This window comes from Pelobates fuscus, chromosome 9, assembly GCF_036172605.1.
Source record: "Pelobates fuscus isolate aPelFus1 chromosome 9, aPelFus1.pri, whole genome shotgun sequence".
Taxonomy (NCBI): Eukaryota; Metazoa; Chordata; class Amphibia; order Anura; family Pelobatidae; genus Pelobates; species Pelobates fuscus.
The window spans coordinates 85,237,550-85,257,950 of NC_086325.1; the positions used below are offsets into that span (position 1 = coordinate 85,237,550).

At 41.4% G+C, this 20,401-nt stretch overlaps 1 protein-coding gene across 2 annotated transcripts in view; it reads right to left on the reverse strand.

The window, feature by feature from the left end:
• The window catches only part of COL4A6 (collagen type IV alpha 6 chain), a 252,067-nt gene that overhangs the window by 41,729 nt on the left and 189,937 nt on the right, over nt 1-20,401 (reverse strand). For both annotated transcript variants that reach the window (XM_063432131.1, XM_063432130.1), the window contains exons 19-24: nt 17,906-18,016; nt 8,162-8,299; nt 7,813-7,905; nt 7,570-7,730; nt 2,558-2,737; nt 1,702-1,885 (exon numbers count right to left, since the gene is read on the reverse strand). In XM_063432131.1, coding sequence (XP_063288201.1) covers nt 1,702-1,885; nt 2,558-2,737; nt 7,570-7,730; nt 7,813-7,905; nt 8,162-8,299; nt 17,906-18,016 — 867 coding nt within the window. The remainder of the gene's footprint in view (nt 1-1,701; nt 1,886-2,557; nt 2,738-7,569; nt 7,731-7,812; nt 7,906-8,161; nt 8,300-17,905; nt 18,017-20,401) is intronic.

Genomic DNA, 20,401 nt, shown 5'->3' on the forward strand with positions numbered 1-20,401 from the left:
AGACTTCTATTAGGCTTTCATGTTGTTAACTATGATATCAGATAACCGGGGGCGATGTTCTCTTACTTTATTACATAAAAATGTTCATTATGTTCTGTTTCTGTTATGTTTATTGTACGATATAAATAAAAGATACAAGTCTCCTAAATAATTTTTAAACATTAAATAAATAAAAAAGGAGAATTCAGGCAGAAGATAATGCATCACATGTTTATAAAGAAATGTTATTTTGAAAGTGCCATATAAATATTTGAGAATCCCACAGTAAAAGTGACAAACAATTAACAATATATTTTCTTGAATATTGGAATTGGTTTATACCAAAAGCAAATCACAGCTTTAAATATATTTAAAGATTATCTAAGCATGAAAAGAAAGTATAAAGAATTCAATCTGAAATAGATTTTACAGCTTTATGAAGTTTTTTATACTGCTACATTAGCTTTTCTATTACAGAGGACTTTCAATGCCCTTAAGTCTAAAATCAACTGAACTTCGTATACAGAGCCATGTATCATTAAAAGTAGGCTCAATTCTTTCCTACCTTTAAATGATATTTAATAACACCAATATTTATATTTATCTTTCAGAAAGAAAGAGTTACCTTGCAAACTTCTAGTATATATGATAAACATACATCATATAGCACTGCAGTGCTATAAATACCCTTCTCATTCTATCACTACAGTACAAACGTACTCACTGATAATGAATGATGACTGTCTGGATAAGCTGTTGACAGCAATTAAACAAGTGTAGAATTTAGGTCGTTTTTAAAATTTGTCCGATCAGAGAGCCATTCAGAAATGCTTTGTATGCCCTTAGAGTTTAAAAGTCTTCGAATCTCAGTAAAGACTAGTTTTGATCAGATAGTCTGTAAGTAGTACACTTTCTAATGAGTCCAATATATCTGAAGGAGTGGTTTCCAGAGAGGTGGTTGAATTCTGTTGGTGGAGTCTGGCATCCCACCAACTAAAAAATTCACCAGCTGCCACCTGGTACAAGGGTGGCCATTTGAGACCGGTCCAGTGGAATGTGTGCCAGTATATCTATGTACCAAACACTGATGTTCCAAACATTGAAACAGTAGCACCAATGGCAGTTACAGATATGGTGAAAGTGAAATATGGGTATGAGTAAAGGTTAGATAAGGGGAAAGTTGATATAAGGATACGGAGAAAGGGAAATAAATTATGATTAAATGCCAACTGGGAATGAAAATTGTACGCTTTGAAACCTAAAGTAATGCTAATATTGTAGAATCAATGGATTACAACTATAAAACAAACAAACAAACAAAAAAAACACACAAACAAAATATTGATTACTCAATTTTGCACATTTACAGTTATTTACGTATTTATGCAAACAAAAACAAAAATCTACAATGCAAGCATCAAATTAATTACATTGGCTGCTCATTACACATAGGTCACACTTTCTGACAGCAGTCTTAGGTTCCTTTTTTTTCATCACAAATCTAAAGTAGGACAGGATTGTCAAAAATACTGTTAGAGTGTGCATTCAGACCAAGAGGGATATATTTTGAGCCTGCTTCCAATTAGTTACTGGAATATTTCAAATACTTTATTTTCAGATTATATATGCCACAGTGCATTTCACCTGCTTCAATGTTGTAACACCAGGTCCTGCAAGTATTTTAAAACAGAAATCATAACAATTATGGACTGTAACATATACCTGGCTCTCCTGGAAGACCTGATTGTCCTGGAAGTCCTGCTTGACCTGGGTCACCAGGAAGTCCACGGGGCCCTGGGGAACCTTGAAATCCAACACCTGGAGGCCCACTATCCCCACGACGTCCCTTTTGGCCAGGCTGCCCTGGAAAACCTTTCTCACCAGGAAGGCCAAACCCACCATCACCCTGCAGTGAGAAAATATTTTATTATTTATGACCAGCAACACCAATGATTTTAGCAAGGATGTTGTATAGTTTAAAGAGAAAAGTCATAAAATACAACTCTGGCCAGTGTTGATAAAACAGCTTGATGGCCCCCTCAATAGATAGATGTAGGTGGAAAACCATTATATCCGTTTTACCAGGATGATTATGTTAGCATGCTTCAAAATATGTTTCTACAAATCTGACAACCTTTAATTAGCATTTAGTGATTATATACACTTTTAAAATCCCTATCGGCTCTTGAGGACATAAATTGTAGAGAGTGTGGCCAATCGATAGGAGACTGAAATGAAAAGTCAGAGACTTTCCAGAGCATCAAACATTAGGTATAGATTAAAGTCCTCATTTGTTTGAATCAGCATCAGCAATTATTCGAATCTAGTGATCTATGTATAGATGTTACTATTAAATTATATGGGAATTTTTGAAGATAAATCTCTTGAAATATTTTTCTTAGAGATTGAAATAATTTCTGATGCAAACAAATTAAATCAAGGCCATAAATAGACCTGAGATAAAATAGGGGTTGTTACTGGAAAAAATAGATTAACAAAAGCATTAAATCATACATTAGTAAATAAACAGCTCTAAAATTCCAAGAAAATAATCAATCATATGAAAACTCCAACTTACAGGTTGTCCTGCACGTCCTGGTTGTCCTGAAAGACCATCCCTTCCCGGGCTCCCATTACGGCCTGCAGAACCTCTGGGCCCCGGATCACCTGAGTCTCCACGGGGACCTCTATCATTTGGATAAAATGAATCACCTTTCTCTCCTTTAACTCCAGGAGAACCGGGCCGTCCACTGGAACCCTAAGAAACGTTTCATTTTAGTAGAAATGATTTTGGTATTTTGAGTGTGCAGATTAACTTGAAACAAGCTTTGCACAGTTTATTCTTCATTTCACAACTTAAATGTGTTAATATGTACAGTATTACTTAATGATATATCTATCTATATATACAATAAAACCTTATTGAACACAAAATCAGCATAGTTCTGTGTTAGTTATACACTCACAAGCAATGTTTGTTTTTTAGCTATGGTTGTTGCATAAATTATAGCTGTGCTAGAAGGTGACCTGACTGAATTCCCAGTATATCAATATATACACTGCTCAAAAAAATAAAGGGAACACTTAAACAACACAATGTAACTCCAAGTCAATCACACTTCTGTGAAATCAAACTGTCCACTTAGGAAGCAACACTGAGCAACAATAAATTTCACATGCTGTTGTGCAAATGGGATAGACAACAGGTGGAAATTATAGGCAATTAGCAAGACACCCCCTATAAAGGAGTGGTTCTGCAGGTGGTGACCACAGACCACTTCTCAGTTCCTATGCTTCCTGGCTGATGTTTTGGTCACTTTTGAATGCTGGCGGTGCTTTCACTCAAGTGGTAGCATGAGACGGAGTCTACAACCCACACAAGTCGCTCAGGTAGTGCAGCTCCTCCAGGATGGCACATCAATACGAGCTGTGGCAAGAAGGTTTGCTGTGTCTGTCAGCGTAGTGTCCAGAGCATGGAGGCGCTACCAGAAGACAGGCCAGTACATCAGGAGACGTGGAGGAGGCAGTAGGAGTGCAACAACCCAGCAGCAGGACCGCTACCTCTGAGTACTGCCAGAGCCCTGCAAAATGACCTCCAGCAGGCCACAAATGTGCATGTGTCTGCTCAAACGGTCAGAAACAGATTCCATGAGGTTGGTATGAGGGCCAGACATCCACAGGTGGGGGTTGTGCTTACAGCCCAACACTGTGCAGGACGTTTGGCATTTGCCAGAGAACACCAAGATTGGCAAATTCACCACTGGCGCCCTGTGCTCTTCACAGATGAAAGCAGGTTCAAACTGAGCACATGTGACAGACGTGACAGAGTCTGGAGACGCCGTGGAGAACGTTCTGCTGCCTGCAACATCCTCCAGCATGACCGGTTTGGCAGTAGGTCAGTAATGGTGTGGGGTGGCATTTCTTTGGGGGGCCGCACAGCCCTCCATGTGCTCGCCAGAGGTAGCCTGACTGCCATTAGGTTCCGAGATAAGATCCTCAGATCCCTTGTGAGACCATATGCTGGTGCAGTTGGCCATGGGTTCCTCCTAATGCAAGACAATGCTAAACCTCATGTGGCTGGAATCAGCAGTTCCTGCAAGACAAAGGCATTGATGCTTTGGACTGGCCCGCCCGTTCCCCAGACCTGAATCCAATTGAGCACATCTGGAACATCATGTCTCGCTTCATCCACCAACGTCACATTGCACCACAGACTGTCCAGGAGTTGGCAGATGCTTTAGTCCAGGTCTGGGAGAAGATCCCCCAGGAGACCGTCCGCCACCTCATCTGGAGCATGCACAGGCGTTGTAGGGAGGTCATACAGGCACGTGGAGGCCACACACACTACTGAGCCTCATTTTGACTTGTTTTAAGGACATTACATCAAAGTTGGATCAGCCTGTAGTGTGCTTTTCCACTTTAATTTTGAGTGTGACTCCAAATCCAGACCTCCATGGGTTGAAAAATTTGATTTCCATTTTTTTATTTTTGTGTGATTTTGTTGTCAGCATATTCAACTATGTAAAGAACAAAGTATTTCAGAATAATATTTAATTCATTCAGATCTAGGATGTGTTCCCTTTATTTTTTTGAGCAGTGTATATATATACTTCACTTGGCTTTTAGAGAGATTTTCACATTCTGTGTCTTCACTATATTCAAGGACTATAGAGAGTCTTTCCATCTATTCATACAAAATGTGGGATAACCCATAGCAGCCTGGTTGACAAACAATAGTTCTCTTTGGAGAACAGAAGACACCAAGTTTTCTTCCCACTGGGAATTCAGTCAGGTCACCTTCTAGCACAGCTAGGCAAGCATTTATGCAGGTCTCAGGTGGCACCAGCCTCTTATACTCCTTACAGGCAGATAGAATCAACTCCGGGGCACCACCAAAGCCCTCACCAGGCACTACTCTGTGGCAACCACCCAGCTAGTCCAGGTAGGCACCAGATGGCCAACCACAGGTCCATTGTTAGTCCCGTCACCCCAGAGGCAGGGCTTGAAGCACAGAGTGAGCTAGGGGGACAAGGGTGACTCAGGCCACAATATGGAGAACAGAAGGCGCACAATGGCCAGGCATGTATCCAATGAGAAATATGAATCAAGTGGATTACAACTGTATTTGCAGTTAAAGGAGACTGTGTGTTTATGGTGACCATAATTCCATCTGATGGAGTGTGAGAACCACCAGAATTATCCCGAGGGAGCAGGTGCTGGGCCGTGGCCACAATTAGGATGTAACCATATGGTTGACAGTTGTCAGTACAGTAGAGCTTGTTCAGGTCTCTCCCCGGAGTACTTCAGTGAGAATCATACTACCAGGCATTATGAAAGCTGCAGGCCTGCATGGTGGGTAGGCCATGATACATAGAAACTGTGTTGATTCACTTTATGTATTTAAATGTTTCTATCATATCCCCCTGTCTCGTCTTTTCTCCAAGCTATACATGTTAAGATCCTTTAACCTTTCCTGGTACGTTTTTTCCTGCAATTCATGAACCAATTTAGTAGCCCTTCTCTGAACTCTTTCCAAGTATCAATTTCCTTCTGACGATATGGTCTCCAATACTGCGTACAATACTCGAAGAGAGGTCTCACCCTCGTTCTGTACAATGGCATGAGCACTTCTCTCTTTCTACTGCTAAAGCATCTCCCTGTACAACCAAGCATTCTGCCAGCATTTCCTGCTGCTCTATTACATTGTTTGCCTACCTTTAAGTAATCTGAAATATTTACTCCTAAGTCCCTTTCCTCAGATGTTGAAGTTAGTAGGGTATCAAATATTCTATACTCTGCCCTTGGGTTTTTACGACAAGATGCATTATTTTGCACTTATCCACATTAAATGTCAGCTGCCACAACTCTGACCATTTTTCCAATTTACCTAAATAATTTGCCATTTGGCTTATCCCTCCTGGAACATCAACCCTGTTGCAAATTTTAGTATCATCAGAGCAAAGACATACCTCACCATGAAGACTTTCTGCAATATCACTAATAAAAATATTAAAGAGAATGGGTCCAGGTACAGATCCCTGAGGTACTCCACTGGTAACTAGACCTTGCTTCGAATATACTTTATTGACTACAACCCTCTGTTGCCATGATAGGGCAGAGGGAATGTAAATGCCCCAGAGCAAAATTTGGCACACTGAGGGAAGGGAATCCAGGTAAGGTTGCCTTTGAAATACAACACCACGTAGAAGCAGATTCTGCTGCAAATAGCTGATATTCAGTGCATTCACCAGATTAGGAGAAACCTGTGAAGAATGTTGACCAGCTGCAATGGCTGCAAAGCTCCACCACTGAACTATGCAATTTTTTTTTTTTTTTTTTTTTTTGGGACAACACTGATTACAAGACTGACTCTAATAAGACTTTTTAAACAGCATTAAGTAGACGCTATATATTATACAGTCTCTCAGGATCTTCGGGTTAATATTATGACTGGTATTTATATTGCGGCAAATTATTCTGCAGCGATTTATAATATCATAAAAGGGGTGATTTTAACAATAAATGAGACAATTACAAAATGTAATAGGAACATTATGTTGATGAGGACCTTGCTCAAACGAGCTTACAGTCTAGAGAAGGTAGGGTATAAAAACACAATAGGGCATCAAGGGACAGCAAACAAACAAGGAGGAAAAGTAGCAGAACTGGAGGTAAGAGTGGAGTTTGACCCTTTAGGAGAGAATAAGAGACAGGTTTGTAAAATAGAAGTTACTTTGGGTTTTGATGGACTTCTTAAAGCATTGAAAACTAGGGGAGAGTCTTATGGGGTAGGCAGGTTGTTCCAAAGAAAAGGAGCTGTCAGCAAAAAGTCCAGCAAGCGCGATTTAGCCGCAAGGGTGCAAGCAGCATACAGTAGAAGGTCACCAGCAGAGTGGAGAGAATGGGAAGTGGCATACCTACGATTCAATGAAGAAATGTACCAGGAGCTAGAGGTGTCTGGAGCTTTAAAGGTAAGGGTTAGTATTTTGAATAGACTCCTATAAGAAACAGGAAGTCAGTGTAAGGATCGACAGAGGGGCGATTTATGAGAGGAGCGACGGGAGAGAAAGTTCAGCCTGGCAGCAGCATGAATCACAAACTGTAGTGAGGCAGTAATAAATACAAAATCAATCAATTAATGCAAAAAATTACTAGAGCATGAACAAGCTCCTTGGCAGCATCTTGTGTAAGAAAAGGGTAGACGCGAGCAATGTTTTTGAGGTGGAATCGACATTAGTGACATACTGGACATGAGGCACGAAGGTGAGACCAAGATCAAAGATAACACCAAGATAGTACGTTTTTACTTTTTAATTTTTTTTTTTTAATTAACACTATCTATTTGATGTAATTTTTTTCCGACACATATTTCTGTACTAATTTTAATAAAATGTATTGCTCTAGAATTTAACAAAGTTATGGAGTTCAAATTATTTTGGCTCATTGTCTATACACTTAATATGTAAATATGTTTTAAACCTTTTACTATAATGGTCATAAAAGTCCTTTTATATACTGGATCAATGCTGAGTACTAGAGATACAGGATACATACACAGATGTATAAAAGTATAATTGCAAAGTCACTTACAGGCAGACCTGCTGGTCCCTCAGAACCTCTTCGGCCTGAATCACCTTTTGGGCCATCGAGGCCAGGAAAGCCATTATTCCCTGGTTGTCCTCGGGATCCAGGTGGTCCTGGGAATCCTTTGCTACGACTGCCTCCTTCACAAGCGCAAGCACCATCAGTCCCTAGGAAAAAGATACTTTAGTACACCTTGAAACTATTCAGCAATAATGTATACCTATCAAACAACTCTGTGCATAAAATTACCTTTAGTTCCTTTGGGACCCAATAATCCTGGTGGTCCTTGTTGCCCTTTTGATCCTGATGGCCCAGGCTCTGGATTCACTAAACGTCCTGATACTGTGATCATTGAAAAAAACATATAAAATACACACCATAAGTCTGAAGTTTACTTATTATTATGATTATAATAATAATACATATTATTGCTAATACAATATTGCTAATATTGCTATATAAGTATTATGGTTACTTAGTGTAACAAATTGCATTAATATTAGGAAACTTATTTATGTATTGTATCAAACAATGTCACATTAAAAAAATAATATATTTTTCTTAATGTTAATATTATATATGCGTATAGTAATATTACTTTGTCCAGGCAATCCTGGGGCACCAGGGCGTCCGGGTCTGCCATCATTTCCTGGTAATCCAAATGCGGTTCTTCCCTGGTTGCCTCGTTCTCCTTTAACTCCCTTCACACCTTGAAATCCAGGCAATCCAGGTGCACCTGCGAATCAATCAAATGACTCAGTATGTGTTCTGTACATACAGTATTTTCCTAGAAATATAGTTATTCACAAATTTTACTTATCTCCAAAGTGTAAACATGTTGTTTTTCCTGATTCTAGTAAAAGTTAATTATCAAAATGAAAAAGGCTAACTTTGAGAGTCAGACCTTCCAATAGAGTTTTAACAGAGACTTGGACATTCATTTCATTTTGAACTGCAATTTGTCATAATTTAGGCCGATCAGGTGATTGTCCGAAATTCTGATTTCTGAACCACCACATGCCAAAATCTCAGAACAAACAACTTGTGCAATGCACAAACATGTTTATTTTGATTTGTGACTCGAAATGCAGTTTTACTCAGCCTTTTCATGTCGCAATAACTTGTGCTGCCGCTTTCACTGGCACTGCAGCTCCTTCTATTATGGCTAGTTTTATGGTACTCAGAGCAAAAAAATCCATTAAACCAGTGGACTTACTGCCAAGCAACTAAAGGATAACTTAGCAGAGACCTTTTTGGTGCCATCAGAGACAACCTTTACTGAAGAGGTAGAGAAAGCACCCAAGTAGTGTCCCTAATAATAATATCAAAGTATTTAACCAGGAAAGGTACATTAAAATTGCTCTGGTTTCCAATTTCTAATGTCTGTTTTAGGAGGTGGTGATGGTATAGTTCTTTCCCCCACCACTCCAGACTTTGTTTAAAGGGACACTGCAGTCACTAGAACAACTACAGCTTAATGTAGTTGTTCTGGTGAGTATAGTCAGTCCCTGCAGGCTTTTTGCAGTAAACACTGTCTTTTCAGAGAAAAGCTTAGGCACACCTCCAGTGGCCACTCCTCAGATGGTTGCTAGAAGTATTTCCTGTAGCAGTGCTGCACCCTAAATGGAAGCCTGTCTGACGCGCGTTTCGGCGCTGCTGGAGCGCCTTTGTCTGAGGCATAAGTTATAGTCATGATACTTTAGGTTATTACAGACAATTGCCACATGGATACATTGTATCTATTTAGTTACAGAAGGAACGCTTAAATGTCAGTACCTTTAGGGGTTAGGCAGCATTATTATTTTTGGCTATCTGTAAACCACCAACTCACCTTGACAACTAGGGTGGTTTTATTTCTAGTAACCAGGGAGACCACTTACTTTTACTAAACCTATAGTTCCAACTTAAGCTGCTTTATATAAGTAAACATAGGATTTAGTCCTTCTCTGTTAGATGTATACACAACAAGACCAGATAGAGCAAACTTAAGATGTGTTTCTCGTATATATCGGCTCCATGGGGGCATAACTCTGTACAATCTGTGACAAGACATCCTAGTAGTAATATAGGGCTAGCGGTTATAAGTCGTTGTCACGCCCTGAAATTTTAGCAGAGATACACTCCCAGCGTGTAATTTAACTGCTTACAAGGGCTACACCCTTCTATAAGCATAAGGTTCTGTTTTGTTTGTTTTTTATAATTTTGTTTTCACTTTGTTTTTACCTATTATATATTAGTTGTTTAAGTCATCCCAATAAAAGTAAAATTTTAGTAAATACAGGTTTTTGAGGGACTTCCTTTTTGCCCTCTGGGTTTTTTCCTAGAGGATACCTGTTCTCTTGTGCTGGCTCTGCCCCTGATCTGACAGCCAATACTATGAAAAAGCATTGTGATTGGCTGCGAGAATCACTTCTGATGATGTCAGCCAAGCAGGCAGATCACGGTCAGATAAAATAGCGTAAATGGTATAGTGAGAGCAAAAGTCTTAAACACCAAATATAAAACAGATAAGATGTATAAAACAGGCAATATTACCATATATCTTGAATGTCCTAAAAATATAAAACAAAGAACATAGTATAGCCTGTATGAGGTAAACAAAATTAGATAAAATATAAAATTGCCCACTCACGTGGTGCTGAGCCGTAAATAGTGGCTCAGACTGTATGCGCCTTTTAGAAAATTGATGGAGACCACAATGCTGAAAAAGCAGGTTAAGTTGATCGCTGTAGAGATCCCCTTGTTCCAAATAATGGAAGCCAAGTCAGGAAATACTGGAACAAACTTTATTTGCATCAGATAGCATAAAAATTGGAATCTCCCAAACATTTTTTATGCTATCTGATGCAAATAAAGTTTGTTCCAGTATTTCCTGACTTGGCTTCTATTATTTGGAACAAGGGGATCTCTACAGCGATCAACTTAACCTGCTTTTTCAGCATTGTGGTCTCCATCAATTTTCTAAAAGGCGCATACAGTCTGAGCCACTATTTACGGCTCAGCACCACGTGAGTGGGCAATTTTATATTTTATCTAATTTTGTTTACCTCATACAGGCTATACTATGTTCTTTGTTTTATATTTTTAGGACATTCAAGATATATGGTAATATTGCCTGTTTTATACATCTTATCTGTTTTATATTTGGTGTTTAAGACTTTTGCTCTCACTATACCATTTACGCTATTTTATTGTACATTTTCTGTGTGATTTGGAGTGACTCACACTTGGTGATTTGAGCACTTTATCAATACTCCTCCTTTCTACCACTGTGTTATATATAGATCACGGTCTGAGGCAGCATCTGCAGATTTGAATATAAGTAAGATTTTGCTATATTTAGGGAGGGCAAGGGGGAGCCAGGGGGGCAAGATGGTGATTTTAACACTATAGGGTCAGGAATACATGTTTGTGTTCCTGACCCTATGGTGTTCCTTTAAGGTATCATCTTATCACCATCAGCTTTGTTCTTCACAGCATGAAGTGAGTGGGAGGCCTACTGACTTTTCCATTCATTTTTTTTTTAAATACCCTTGTTTCAACTTAAAATGATTCCTGCTCTCCATTTTTCATTAGTGCAGGATAGCAATAGAAAAAAAACAAACATACAATAAATCATTATAAAACTATCACTTGTAATTTTTGTTTAATCCAGGCATATAATAATATAATTTTGTCAACTCAGAAAAGGAATTGCAAAAAATGTCTATTGATGATATTGTGTACCCATTAGGCTGAGAATATTGTAGGCAGCATTGCAGCACAATAATAGGTGCAATGCACTTTGTGTTCCAAGACTTTTCTATTATGGCCTGCTTTAAGTTTTTCAGCAATCTGAGCTACTGTTTCTCTTCTGCGTGATCGGACAATACAGGCTAGCCTTCACTCCCCACATGACAACCAATAAAAGAAAATGCTCTATATTAATTAACCTCCTGAATGTGGTGTAACCCCTACTGGATAAATTCACTATTATTGTTAACTCAAGCAGAGATTAACAGGAGAGATAGGTAAGGGTATGTATTATCACTACGGGAGTGAAATCCCAAAAGGGACTACAAAGAGATAGGGGAGTAGTATGTAATATCCCCTGAAAAGTGGAAGACCACCAGGAGGCTTAGTAGGATAAAATGCAACCTTTAATGAATATGTTAAAAATACAGTACCCTTGTCCTAATCACCAAAAAAGAAAACCAAACTATATACATAATAAAAACAAGAAAAGGTCAAATGTAGATACAGTGAAGGCCTGAAATAACGGGATAATCTTCTAAACAGTGCCTTTGTGGTGATAGTAAAAATTGCTCCAGATAACAAGGAAGCTGATAATCCCTTAAGAATCAGGCTATACACATGTATCCACTTGGTCACTACAAAGAGGATCATCCACTAAATAGACATTGATCTGTGAGCATTAATGACAAAAAATTTGTACAAATACCACGTCCTCAGGGGAAATACCCCTATAGAAAAAATCCATAAAAACGCATGTCAAAAAAGTTTTAAATTAATTTGCTAGTCAATGAGTGAAATAAGTATTTGATCCCCTATCAATCAGCAACATTTCTGCCTCCCAGGTGTCTTTTATACAGGTAACGAGCTGAGATTAGGAGTACTCTCTTAAAGGGAGTGCTGTATAAAAGACACCTGTCCACAGAAGCAATCAATCAGATTCCAAACTCTCCACCATGGCCAAGACCAAAGAGCTGTCAGGGACAAGATTGTAGTTCTCCACAAGGCTGTAATGGGCTACAAGACCATCGCCAAGCAGCTTGGTGAAAGGTGACAACAGTTGGTGCGATTATTAGCAAATGGAAGAACCACAAAATAACGGTCAGTCTCCCTCGGTCTGGGGATCCATGCAATATCTCACCCTGCGGAGTTTCAATGATCAGGAGAATGGTGAGGAACTACATGGGAGGACCTTGTTAATGATCTCAAGGCAGCTGGGACCATAGTCACCAGGAAAACAATTGGTAACACACTATGCTGTGAAGAACTGAAATCCTGCAGCGCCCGCAAGGTCCTCCTGCTCAAGAAAGCACATGTACAGGCCCGTCTGAAGTTTGCCAATGCATATCTGAATGATTCAGAGGAGAACTGGGTGAAAGATGAGATGAGACCAAAATCGAGCTCATTGGCATCAACTCAACTCGCCGTGTTTGGAGGAAGAGGAATGCTGCCTATGACCCCAAGAACACCGTCCCCACAGTCAAACATGAAGGTGAAAACATTATGCTTTGGGGGTGTTTTCTGCTGAGGGGACAAGACAAGTGCACCACATCAAAGGGACGATGGACGGGGTCATGTGAGAACCTCCTTCTCTAAGCCAGGGCATTGAAAATGGGTCATAGGTGGGTATTCCAGCATGACAATGACCCAAAACACACAGCCAAGGCAACAAAGGAGTGGCTCAAGAAGAAGCACATTAAGGTCCTGGAGTGGCCTGGCCAGTCTCCAGACCTTAGTCTCATAGAAAATCTGTGGAGGGAGCTGAAGGTTCAGGTTGCCAATCGTCTGCCTCAAAACCTTAATGACTTGGAGAAGATCTGCAAAGAGATGTGGGACAAAATCCCTCCTGAGATGTGTGCAAACCTGGTAGCCAACTGCAAGAAATGTCTGACCTCTGTGATTGCTAACAAGGGTTTTGCCACCAATACTAATCCCAAGGGGTCAAAACTTATTTCACTCATTGACATGCAAATCAATTTATAACTTTTTGGACATCCGTTTTTCTGGATTTTTTTCTTTGTTATTCACTGTTAAAATACACCTACCATTAAAATTATAGACCGATAATTTCTTTGTTAGTGGGGAAAATATTTAAAATCAGCAGGGGATCAAATATTTTTCCCTCACCGTATAAAGGGTCTAGATTGTTTTGGGAACCATAGATATAGGGACGGGAAGTCCCTGCCAAAGAGGTCATGTTCCAGGTTTGCCCATAGCTTGTTGCCTATTGGTGCATGTAACTTTTGGATTTGTGCCAGTTGGGCTGCGTAGAAATAAAACATAACATTTGTCAGTTCCAGGCTTCCTGCCCGGTTTGGGATGTACATTGTTGATCTTTTGCTTCTGTCTTTTTTCCGTACCCAGATAAACGTGTCGATTTGTATTTGCAATGTTTTGAAATCTTGTGTAGATATTTGTATTGGCAATGCTTGGAACAAATATAGGAAGAGTGGGAGGAGGTTTATCTTTACAGAGGCTTGTCTCCCTAGCCATGAGTGGAGTGTTTCCAGGAGTGGGGTGTAATTGAGTTGATACGTTTGTTGAAGGTCAAGTGTGAGGGTTGTGCCCAAGCAGTGGATACTTTGATCATTAAAGTGGAATGGGTATGGTCATTGGAGGTTGCATAAAGTTTGGGTGTGAGATTGATGGGAAGTGCCTCTGTTTTCTCCAAGTTGAGTTTATAGCTGGAAATGTTGGCATATCTCTCCAGGAGGTCAAGGAGGAGTGGTAGAGAGTCAGTTGGGTCTGAGATGGTTAGTAAAAGGTAATGTGCGTATGCAGCCACCTTGTATTCCTACCTCCACACTCTCAGTCCTTGGATTTCTTTGGTCATTCTGATCTTTTGGAGGAGAGGTTCTAAAGATAGTGCAAAAAGCATGGGTGATGCTGCCAACCCTGACGTGTACCATTGTGAATGGTGGACGGTGGTGGCTGGGCGTTTAAGATTAGTAGATTTGCGGTTGGTTGGGAGTATAGAGTCTGAAGAGCTACAATAAAGGTTTCTGGGATTTGGAATTTTCTGAGTGTGGCAAACAGGACTGGCCAGGGAAGGCGATCAAATGCCTTCTTTGCGTCTAGCGAAAGGAAGAGTGTCAGTATGTTTATATGTTTTGAGACCAAGAGGAGAAATAACAAGCGTCTGGTGTTGTTACATGTTTGTCTAGATGGCATGAATCACACCAGGTCTGGGTGTATGAGTTTTGGTAGGTAGGGTAGGAGGCGATTCGCTATTAGTTTACTAAAATGTTTCATATCTGAATTTAGTAACGAAATGGGAAGGTAATGTCCCAGTTCCGTGTGATTTTTGTTCGGTTTTGGGAGTAAGCAGATGTTTGTTTGGAGCATTTCTTTTGGGAGCAGGTATCCTTTGAGCAAAGCATTAAATAGCGCTCCTAAGTATGGGGGTAATGTGCTAGAGAATGTTTTGTAGAAAAGACCAGGAAAACCGTGGCCCTGGCGTTTGTTAGGTTTAAGTGTTTTTATTGTGTTTGCTATTTTTTCCGGGCTTATTGTGGTTACCATCATGGCTATTGCTTCGTATTTGATGGCAGGCAAGGGGATGGAACTCAGGAAGGTTGTTATTTCAGGGTTAGTGGTGTCAGTGTTGTGACGGGAGTTAGGATCGTGGTCATATAGGGATGTGAAGTAGCCTTGGAAGACCTTTGCTATACATTCCGGTGGTATGTGTATCTGCCCATCTTGGGCTTTGATTTTGGTAATTTGTTGGTGCTTTGTTCTATGGCGTAGTCTGTGGGCTAGTAATGTGTCAGCTTTGTTCGACTTCTGTTTCGTCCATTGCAAGGCTTTTTTGGAATATTTGGACATGTATTCTTTTATGGCTTTTTGGTGTTCATTGATCTGGGTTAGTAAATCTGGGGTTGGGTTAATTTAAAGCCTGGCCTCTAGGGTTCGCAAGGATTTTAGGGTGTCTTCCAGTTCTGAGAGCTGTTGTTTTTTTACAGTGGTTGATTTTTAATCATACCTATGGACATAAATTAATTTGTTTTGTGCTTAGGATCCTGTATGTGTGGACTCTTGGGACTTACCCTGGACTCTCTAGTTTCTATATTTTGTTTGATAGAGAGCACCTTGCACCAGGGACAGGTAATACCATACAGGTATAAGATAGTGATGGGTGGGCAGTCCCTGAAGGAGCATTGTGAGTAATGCTACTAGCATCACTGGCGACACCCATAATATGTATAGGGAGAGGCTTGCTCACTGAAGGGACCTGTCTAGTCAGCCCTCCATCTAGAAAGTAAAATATGATTACAATGAGGTTGTACATATCTAATATTCATTTTTCCAATTTTGGTCAAGTAATAAAAAAAAAAAAAGAAAGAAATTAGAATTAGGGGAGAAGCAGACTAGAAAGGAAGAGCTGTAATGTGGAGAAAAATAAGTAATAGATGATCAAACGGGAAAAGAGGCATTAGAGAAGTAAACTGACACTGTCCAGGAGTGGTGGAAAAGCAAGGTGAGACCTTTGTGGTATTCATACAGAGCACATTGGAATCTTGTAGGTTTGCCATAAAGCTTTCCTTGACTTTGAGATGAAGATTTTGAATTCTGAATAACAGATATAGTGCGTAATGAGCCCATCTGATTTTATTGATAAACAATCAAACTGATTGTGCGACTAAAATATGTTCATCTCTTTTTATATCAGTTTGGATTTGATGCTGCCCTTACCACTTTTGACTGAGAAGCTTAAAGAGACATGCAGGAAGTAACTCCCTACGTATTAAGGCATTATACAGATAATATATTAAAAAAGAGGGAAGAACATGTGGTACCCCAATGGAACTCTTACACAAACAAATGATAGGTCAGCTCTACCACATTCTCTAAGGCTATGGAGGAGATACAGGGTGGTGGGGACCTCTCCTCAGTGGGGAGTTGACTGAACCCTCTCTTCTATCACCCTGTTTTCCCTGGAGACTGCCCTCCTCTGGCCTACTCTTAGTGGAAGGAGAAAGGCATTACTGAGGTTTGACATTTGATTTCTCAAGACGCAGTAGTGACAAGGGCATACCTGGTGGAGAAGCAGCAGCTCTCACAGGCTATCAGTGACATACCCAGCCCTACTACATTATCTCTCTATATGGGAATGCGATTTAGGAGAGGAGCTGGAGGAGAGTGAGTGGAATTGAATATTTACCAATATATTGCCAATCAACCCATGTCAAAGAAACTGCTAAAGAATCCTGGCACAATGGTATCTTCAACACACCAGAATGACAAAGGTTAATTCAGGTATGACTACAACCTGTTTCAGGCGATGTGGGGGTGGAGAATATAGGCCAACATGCATGCTGGTTGTGTCCAAAGGCCCCTATGGGCAACCTTATTCTAAAAGCTATCTTGATGCCTTCATGTGGCCCAACCCCCAGAGCACTGGGTAGCCCTTATGTACAGGGAAAATAGGGACATTTCTTTATCCTGTGCAGGATATTTACAAAAAACTGGTATTCAGTGTGTGCAGACTTATGACTTTGCACGGCTAAAAAATGGAAGGGGCGACCCTTCAATATAGACCTAGGTGGAGGTTAGGATTTGATATGTACTCAAAATGGTAAAAAAAATAACTGCAACCATTAATGAGATGACGGACCACTTTCTCAAAATGTGAACCCTATGGGTGGAGTCTTCTGCTCCCTCGGGCTTCCCTCAGAGCCTTCTGAATGAAGTGTAGCTCTGGTGGGAGACCAAATGCCCACTCACCTGGCTGGAGGATACCATCCCGCTTTTCCTAACGCGACCCTTTACCCACCTCTTCATCTTCCTCTTTTTCTCTTATACTGCTTATGAGTACACGGCACTACAATTCTGGGATTCCATTTATGAGTAAACTTGCCAAGCTATTAAATTACTTTTTGCCATTCTCCTACATTGGGAGAAGTGTTTCTAATGCTTTACCTTTTACCTTGTTAAGCAAATATTTCAATAAACACCTTAATTACAAAACAATGAGGGAAGAGTTGTCTGTACAAATTGTGTATACATTTGGTATAAATTGTATATGCAACATGTACAGTCTGCACACTAAAATGGTTTATACTGAATGACTAAACGGGAACTTTTTTGTTTGTTTGTTTAAGTGATTTTCTTATTAATACATTACCACAAATAATCCTATATTCAGATTGATTAGAACTTTGCATTGTGCCTAACTAGAGTAAGACAATTCTTAAGATCTTTATACATTGTAAATATAGTACCAGATGTAAAGTTTTATTTAAAACTGATTTAACTAAATACAAATATAATTCTACTATTAATGTTGGCTTCATATTTCAATATTTACCTTGTCCTCATTATTTTTTCAGGTTTTTGGAAAGAATTTACTTTTTTTTTTATACATGATAAAGATCTATGTACCTTCTATACAAACAACACTAGTAATTAAAAAATAAAAATTTTTGTTGATCACAAAACTCATTTTACAATCTGACATCACATGATCATTTGGTATGTATTTTTTCCGACTTGAATTGTTTAATGCACTAACTTTTCTTAACAAAGATAACATTTGCAACATTGAGCATGGCTTAACATGTACAATATGGTAATGAAGGTGCAGAAAAGCACAGGAAGATGGGACTCCTACCTCTTTCATATGATGGGTACCCAGGTTGTCCTGGGGGACCAGGTGGACCACTAACGCCATCATCACCTGGAATACCTTCAAAACCACGAAGTCCTGGATCTCCAGGAGGCCCTATGGAAAAAAATGGCGTTATCTGAATATCGTTTTATGACTCAGTGACATGATAAGACATATTTTTCATGCAAAACTAACCAGTTCCATTCCTTGGTAGAGGGTTACTCCAGCTGTCATGATCACTTCTGCTTCTGGAAGTGGTCATGGTGCAAGCAGTCTGTATGAACAGGATATAGCTGCATATTCAGAGACATTGCTAATCTTGTGCCAGACGGTAGTCACACCTCCAGCACATTTTTATCCACAGAACTGACATTAGCCAGTCCATAATGGAGTAACGGGCCGACTAATATCAGTTCTGTGGATACAAAATGTACATCATCAACACATATTGGAGGCTGGCGAAGAATGCAATGAGATTCTGCACTTGTAGGCAGCACTGACAGATTCACTTGGACTCTAAAATTAAACATTTTGACCCCTTCCCACTATGCAGCTCTCCTTCCACTCCTTGGTATCCCCAGGACTGGGAGGTGAGTGTAGCCATTGATATAAACACTTACACAGTGCTTGTAAATGCTCACACCTTGCAGAAGCACGTTGTGGAGTTCACTACAGATTAAAGCATTGTATTCAAGCTGAACAACCAATAGCTCTTTAGCTCTTTAGCAATTGGTTGTTTGGGAAACTTGCCATGCATACTTCCTAGGTCCAAGAATTCTTTATTGGACTTCATCCCAGCAATGGATGATGCAGCGTGATGACGAATTAGGGAGGAAGCACTCAACTTGCCCTGACACTGGATTTTAGAATTGTTTTTGGCTTATTTCATAGTATAACCCCTTTTACCCTCCCACATCCCCCCCCCCCAAAAAAAAAAAATAGCGGGGTGTAGGAGTAAAGGACTTACTAGACAGTGAAATGTCAATTAAAATTAAGATATGTTAGGAAGAAGGCTGGAGTAGTTTCTGTCTCATAAGCTATTTAATGCATTTTGAACTGATGATGCTAATCTGTATATTTTGAGTTACATCATTATTATTAGCAATCAACTGAAATTAAACAGTTCTCAGCTTCTTGAAACTTGAAATGAGGATTAATGGACACTAATGTAGCCCATGGAACAGCGCAGTCAGGGGAGTGGGCCTTGACAGAGCCAGGAGTAGGCAGGGGAGTAACCAGTTAAAGGGGCGTGGTTATTGGTAAATGGGGGTTGGACAATAGGAGTATATTAAGCAGCCATTTTATGACTAAGGGACATTTTAACTAAACTGACACTTACCTGGTAATTGTTTTGGCAGGTCTGTGTTGGTTTTTTCTTTTGTCTTGCAGATCATGGCATCGATGGTAGAAATCCTGGAGGGAGTGAGAGCTGCTGTGCGGGATAGAGGACTGGCCTGGCTTCATGAGCAACTGGGGGCTCAGGGTCCCCCCCCTACAACCCCTGCGGCGGCTGCACGGCGTTCCATGAGGAGGGCGAGACCGCCCCAGCGGCTGAGCCCAGGCATGGAGCCCGAAGTCGGCAGACGGAGGAGCCCGTCAGCGGAGTCTGTTGGGGCCTTGGATGAGGTAGCGGGCCCCAGCGGAGTGGAGGTACCGCGGCCGGCATCGTCGGTTCGACGCGGTGCTGGCCGGGCGCGGGCAGCAGCTAGGCCGAGGCCTACCACGCGGTGTGCGCCCCGCCGGGAGGCGGCAGGCGGGACGGTTGCGGCTGGAGCCAGGACCCAGGGCAGATCGGATGGTGGAAGCAGTGAGCGGTTGCGGCCCGGTGAGTCGGGGAATGGCGCTGGGGCTGGGCAGCGGGCGGGGGGCGGAGCGGAGGCCTCTAGTGATCAGGCGGTCCCCCTGATGGCAGGGGGAGACCCTGTGCAAGGGGACACATCGGGGGCGGCCTCTAGTGGGGCCAGGTGCAGCACAAGGGACTCAGACGGCGGGTCCGCTCAGCCAGGTACATTGGGGCCGGCAGGGCCCGCGGCTTTAGCGGACAGGAAACGCCAGGACAGACAGGTGGAATCCCCAGTTCGCAAGGCGGCCCAAAAGGGGCCAGGTTCAGCGGGTCGGGATAACTCCCAGGAATCAGCTCAGGGCATGGAGACAGGACGGGCTGGGAGAGAGCGGGAGGGCTGCAGGGGCGGCTCCCGGGGACCGAGGGGTCTCTCGCGGAGCCCTAGGCCGCATCGCAGCAAGGAGCAGCGCGGCGTCAGTGCCAGGCATGACAGGAGGCAGGCTGACGGGTGGAGGGGTAGAGAGAGGAGCAGGTCAGCAAGCAGGCTTAGCAGGAGGAGATCGGCCTCAGGGGAACGGAGGTGGAGGCAGCGGCGCAGTGCGTCTGGGTCATCAGGCAGGAGCTCGCCAGGTCAGCGGCGCAGCGCTTACGGCCGGGAGGGCCAGGCAGGGAGACAGGATATGGTGCGGAACTACAGGCAGGAGCATAAGGAGGTT